The sequence below is a fragment of the Acomys minous genome (genome assembly GCF_964271855.1).
Source record: "Acomys minous genome assembly, chromosome: 2".
Classification (NCBI taxonomy): domain Eukaryota; kingdom Metazoa; phylum Chordata; class Mammalia; order Rodentia; family Muridae; genus Acomys; species Acomys minous.
Window position 1 is genome coordinate 136,395,420 of NC_140484.1, and position 6,000 is coordinate 136,401,419.

At 45.4% G+C, this 6,000-nt stretch overlaps 1 protein-coding gene across 1 annotated transcript; it reads left to right on the forward strand.

The window, feature by feature from the left end:
* Positions 1 to 1,325: 1,325 nt before the first annotated feature.
* On the forward strand, positions 1,326 to 3,965 carry LOC311578611 (ubiquitin carboxyl-terminal hydrolase 17-like protein B; the record flags this gene model as incomplete). Its single annotated transcript, XM_084748574.1, has 2 exons — positions 1,326 to 1,437; positions 2,488 to 3,965. Exons 1-2 carry the CDS (start codon positions 1,410 to 1,412, stop codon positions 3,963 to 3,965), a joined length of 1,506 nt encoding a protein of 501 aa, XP_084604700.1. The 5' UTR covers positions 1,326 to 1,409.
* Between the last annotated feature and the right edge of the window lie 2,035 nt (positions 3,966 to 6,000).

Sequence of the window (6,000 nt, forward strand, 5' to 3'; positions counted from 1 at the left end):
TCAGCATTGCAATATCATCTTGGTGTATTTTTCCTTTAATTAGTATGAAGTGTCCTTCCACATCTATTTTGATTAGTTTTGGTTGAAGGTATACTTTATTAGATATCAGAATGCCTACTCCAGCTTCTTTCTGGGCTCTGCTTGCCTGCAATAAGCTGAGCTTCTAAGAACTGAATCACTTGAAACTGTCTAATAAACAGTATTTGTCTTCCATCAGAGTCTATAACTCCTGAGGGAGTAATCATTACTAAATACACAATAGACTACAACTTTCTATGCAATTTAAAATTTTTAGTGTACTACACATAGCATTGACATTAAATTATTTTAAAACTTAACTCCAATATACAACTAAGTGAGATATATGAAGTATTTAGTGTCCCTACTTGGATTACCTGGATGTACATCCGCAAGTCTGTGAAAAATGAGGATGTTTCTTTCCTATTTTAATGTCCTTTATCTTACCTTTGTGTAATTCTAGCATGTCTCTGCTGTGAGATATTTCAGAGAAGCAACAGTAACAGGTATCTTTGTTATTGGTGACTGGGTGTGAAGGTTTGAATGAGAAATGTTCCCACAGGTTTGGATATTTGAACAAATTGTCTTCAATACTCCTCAACTAAGAGTCGCTCCTACTCCTTAAACAGGGTCAGCTGGTTTCATGCTCTGCCTCTTAACCTAGGGTTAATTCTGTTAAATCCTGTGGCCAAATACCTCTTGGATTAAAGGTGTGTGTAAGGGTGGTTGTCCCACACCTTAATCACTTTACAATAAAGAGAAAGTTCTTGGATTAAAAGTGTGTGTAAGGGTGGTTGTCCCACACCTTAATCACTTTAAAATAAAGAGAAAGTTCTTGGATTAAAGGTGTATTAGGGCTCAACTACAAGAACGGGGATTTATAGTCAAGCCCAGGGATCCCAGGGGTATCAAAGATCCTGTAACAAGTCCCCAAGAATGTTAGGAAGAAACCTATGGTCCTAAAAGGAATGTTGCCTCAGGGCATTTCCCCAGTCCCTGCATTCTGTTGTTACAAGGAAAACAAATCTTGAGACACCTAGGAATAGCAATTGGAATGTAATCTGAATAGCCTGTTTTTTTTTTAATTAAAAAATTACATTTTTTGAAAAAAAAAAAGCCTAGGCAAATGGAGCTGTATCCTGCAAAATGGCCTCCAAAGAGATCAGATTTCAGAGAGGCTATCTAGAAGCCACACCTAAACTGCCTGATTCAATTCAAGGATTGTAGGGTGTGGCTGTTCTGGCATGGGTTAGTGGGCGTGGCCACAGAATTAGATATAAGACTCAGCATTCAGGACCAGTATTCACTTGCAGGCAGGTTCAGCAGAGAAAGACAACCTTCTGCTCCCTTAGAGGACTCCAGCCCAGTACTTGGAAGAGGCTTCTGGTGACATGGAGGCTGCTCAGCTGTTCTTGGAAGGTAAGTCTCACTGGATGGACTTTAGGGTTCTGATGAGCTGCTGATGACAAACCCCAGACTCAGGCAGTTGTAAAAGCAAGGAGTGTTTCTTCTCCAGAGATTCCAGTATGCAAGGACCATCACCTTTTCCAAAATGGAAACCTTAAAATGAGGTTTTCAGGCTTAATTTATAGTCAAAGGGTTTTGTAATTACTTTAAAACTGATTGGTTAGAAGCAAATCTGAGTTACAAGGCAATTGAGGATTGCGTGCTTGTTTTGGGACTCTTCCTACTGTCAACTCTGTCTATTGTAAAATAGGTATTTTGTAGTCATTAAGGTGTGCCTTCTACTCATGGTTGATGTTTACTTTGATTGGATAGCACAAGCTGTGTTCTTTTCTTGAAACACCAAGGGCATAAAGGAATGTAAACATACTTTTTGGTCACCTGATGGCCAGGGTCTGCCGGCAAACTCTAACAGTCCCTGAGTTGGGGAGTGAGGATTAGAAAAAAGTCAGAGAGGACAATACGGATTACTGAGAAACAGGAGAAAAGATTTAAGAGGACCAGCAGTCAATACTGCAGCCCTGAGTTTATTGGTAAGAACATCTTTAATCACTTTCCAGACATGGGAAGAAGATCAAACATCATTCTCAGGACCCACTAGAGACCCCTGCACAAGTTTTCTCAAGGACTCACACTGTCCTAGAATCAGTAGTTGTTGAGTGCCTAGATGGCAGAATATCTTACTGTCCTTCTCAGGAGGTCCCTTTAACGTTTAAATACTGACAGAGAGCATGAGAGCACAACCTGTAGACAGAGAGAGCCTTTTCCAATTGGGCCAAACAACCTTACCTGAAAGCTGATTGGCTGCTGCCCTAGAGCTGTGGTTTTTCCAGGAGTTGTTTTCCTGAAGTCTGAGAAACAGAAACTCTGACCTAGTCAGGCAAAGCAGAAAACTGAAGCCTGCCATGGAGTCAGGCTACCTTATGAAATATTTGTTCTCCTCGGCATGTCCCCCATGAGTGATGTTGACTTTAAATTCCCTTTGTGATCTTATTCTAAAAGCAGATCCAGTCGTGTTTTCACCTGCCGCTGTTGGCCTACACCAGAAGAAAGCTCAAGTGGCAGCCAAGCTGGGTGCCAGTGGGAAGCACAGTCCGAAGAGGGAGAAGTTCCATGGCGTGGGAGCCGGGCTCAAGAACATTGGCAACAGCTGCTACCTGAATGCAGCCCTGCAGTGCCTGACGCACACGCCACCGCTGGCCACCTACATGCTGTCGAAGGAGCACTCTCAGAGCTGTCTTCACCAGGAAGGCTGCAGGATGTGTGCTATGGAAGCTCATGTGGCCCAGAGTTTCCTCCACTCCGGGGATGTCATGCAGCCCTCGCAGGAGTTGACTGCCGCCTTCCACAAGTACATGCAGGAAGACGCCCACGAGTTCCTCATGTTCACCCTGAATGCCATGGATGAAGCCTGCCTTCGAGGGAGCCTGTGCTCGGAGCCCCACTCTCAGGTCAGCACCCCAATTCAGGAGATATTTGGAGGTTCGTGGAGATCTCAGATCAAGTGTCTCCACTGCCAGGCCACCTCAGACTCCTTGGAGCCTTTCCTGGATATCCCCCTGGACATCTGCACAGCTCAGAGTGTCACCCAAGCCTTGGAGGAGTTAGTGAAAGCGGAAGAGCTCTGTGGAGAAAATGCCTACTCTTGTGGTAGTTGTCGGGAGAAAATGCCAGCTTCCAAGACCCTGACAGTTCAAACAGCCCCGAAGGTTCTTCTGCTTGCGTTAAATCGCTTCTCAGGCTTCATGGGTGACAAAGTAGACAGGAAAGTGAGCTACCCCGAGTCCCTTGACCTGCGGCCATACATGTCTCCACCTAATAGGGGACCATTGGTGTACACCCTCTATGCCGTGCTGGTCCATGATGGTGTGACTTGCCTCAGTGGACATTACTTCTGTTGTGTCAAAGCTGGCAACGGGAAGTGGTATAAGATGGATGATTCTAGGGTCACCCTGTGCGATGTGGCTTCCGTCCTCAGTGAGCCTGCCTACCTGCTCTTCTATGCCCAGAGGACTGATCTCAAAAGGGACAGTATCAAGGAACCCGGAAGCAGATTCTACCAGGCTCCCTGCCCCAAACCCCAGGTTAAGAAAGCCTGCAAGAGAAAACTCAACATGGGCCCTGCCATAGAAGCAGCTGCGGGAGAGGAACGGTGCCTCACAGAGAATTCAGCGACCAAGGAACCCTGCTTAGGCCAATGGGAAGCGCTTCAGGAATGCAACCATCTCAATCCTGTGCCGACCCTCGGGAGACCTCATCCTACTCTTCCAGCCAATTCAGTTATAATTCACCAGTCCAGACACAGAGGGGACTTGGGCAGGCATGCTCTTGACAAGGATAATTTCCCATGTCCCAGTTCTGCCAAGCTCTTGAATGCTCGGGGCCCTATGAACACTGGACAACGCTGCAGTCAGGGAGGGAGGCAAAGGTCTAAGACGAAGAAGAACAGCAAGCAAGGGTGGAGGTTTCTGGTTGCTTACTAAAGCTCACTACACTCCTGGATCCCAAGTCCTGTGGACGCTCCTCGAACATGAGGCCCTTGGAACGAGTGATTTGGATTTGCACCCGAGGCAGGACAAAATGGCTCACCCTCCATGTGTGGATCTACCCTGTCTTTGTGTCCTCCTCTGCCATTGGAGAGACTCTGAGGCTCAGATAATTTGCATGTAGAAGAAACTGCCCAGGGTCCTAGAACAAGCAAAATACTTGAAAACTTCTAGATTCCTGGGGGAGGAGTGCAGTGACCTCTACTGGAACTCATGGACTCTGAGAAGAGTAGAGTCTAACTCACCACTCAGGATTTCCATTTAATCAATAAAGTACAGAGGGTCCTAGAAACTTACAAGAAGAACATTATGAAGGACAGATCTGGGCCCAGGGATCCTGCTCAAACTATGACACCAGCCAGGGATTATATCTGCAATTAACACCCAACCCTGACCCAGATCTACCCAATGCACAGGACGGTCTCCACAGTGGAGTGGAGAGTGAGGACTGAATCTCACATGAGCTCTGGTGCCCCATATTTGACCACCTCTCCTTGATTGTGACGCCGGGTGGCGCTCAGCAGAAGGATCACAGGCCACCAAAACCAGACTTGATACCCTATGAGGATATACAGGGGGAGGAGATCCCCCTCCGTTACATTTATAGGGGAGTAGATGAGGGCTATAGTAGGAGGGAGGGAGGAATGGGAGGACACAAGCGATGGGATAATGGTAAAGATGTAATATGAACTAATTTTTTTTAAAAAAGAAAACAAATAAAGTGCTGGCACCTTTTATAACTGCTTTCTGTAAAGTTTTTCTTTGAGGTTTGCGCTATGGAACATATGGTAGCGATGATTTCTTGCTTTGCTTTGCTTTGGTGTTTAAAGACAGGGTCTCTCTGTGTTAGCCTTGGCTGTCCTGAATTCACTTTGTGTACCAGGCTGGCCTTAAACTCACAAAGATCTGCCTGCCTCTGCATACAGAATGCTGGAATGAAAGGTGTGTGCCACCACTCCTGGCTGTTTGTCATCTTTCATTCAATGTACTTGAGCAGTAGTTCTTTTTTTTACCAAAAAATTCTATTACTTCACATTCTTTGTTGGTCTTTTATTTTTTATGTCATGAATACAGATCTGTCAGTGACATGAGGATAAGACGTTGAGTCTTTGCTTGGTTTGACAAAGTTCTAGAGATTTCTGACTGTCCAATATGATCTCTAGACATCTAGAACTGCTGTTGAGGTTTTGGCTTGACAAAGTTCCAAAGATGTCCAGCTGATCACCACTGGCCCTCGATCTGTTTGTTTGTTTGTTTTTCTTTTTCTTTTTCTTTTCTTTCTTTCTTTCTTTTTTTTTTTAAGACTGGATATCTCTGTGTAGCCTTGGCTTTCTTGGATTCACTTTGCACACCTGGCTGGCCTTGAATTCACAGAGATCTACCTGCATCTATTTTCTAGTGCTGGGATTAAAGGCATGGGTCACCATACCCTCCCCTTAAATCTTAATAGTGGACTAGAAGTAATGTTCAGAATTCTGATATTTCTCCTCAAACTATGTTTTCTCTTTATTTCTTAGCCCTAGAAAAATCATACAAAGAAAAAATTTCCCACAGAGGCTCTGGCTAGACTTGGAACATGGTTTGGGCCTAGAATTCTGCCCCCCTTTTGAGGCCAGAATCCCTCGCTGGACCTTGGGGGCAGTTTGGGCCTAGAAACCTAGCAGAACTCGGTGGGCATTTTGGTCTCTGAGACTCTAGATGAGCTCAGTGCATGGTTTGAGCACAGAGTCCATGGCTAAAATTGTCAGGCAGTTTGGGCCCAGAGATTCTGGCTGACCTGGCAAGCTCAGTGTGCAGTTTGGGCCTAAGACCCTAGTTGGACTCAGTGCTAACTTGGCTAATAACAGGGATTAGGCCCTGAGACCCACTTGGGTCCAGAGATGTGAGCTGCACTCAGTGTGTGTACAATTTGTGCCCTGTAACATTAACCTGGACTGTTTGAGCAGTCTGGGTCCCAAAAGGCTACCAGGAA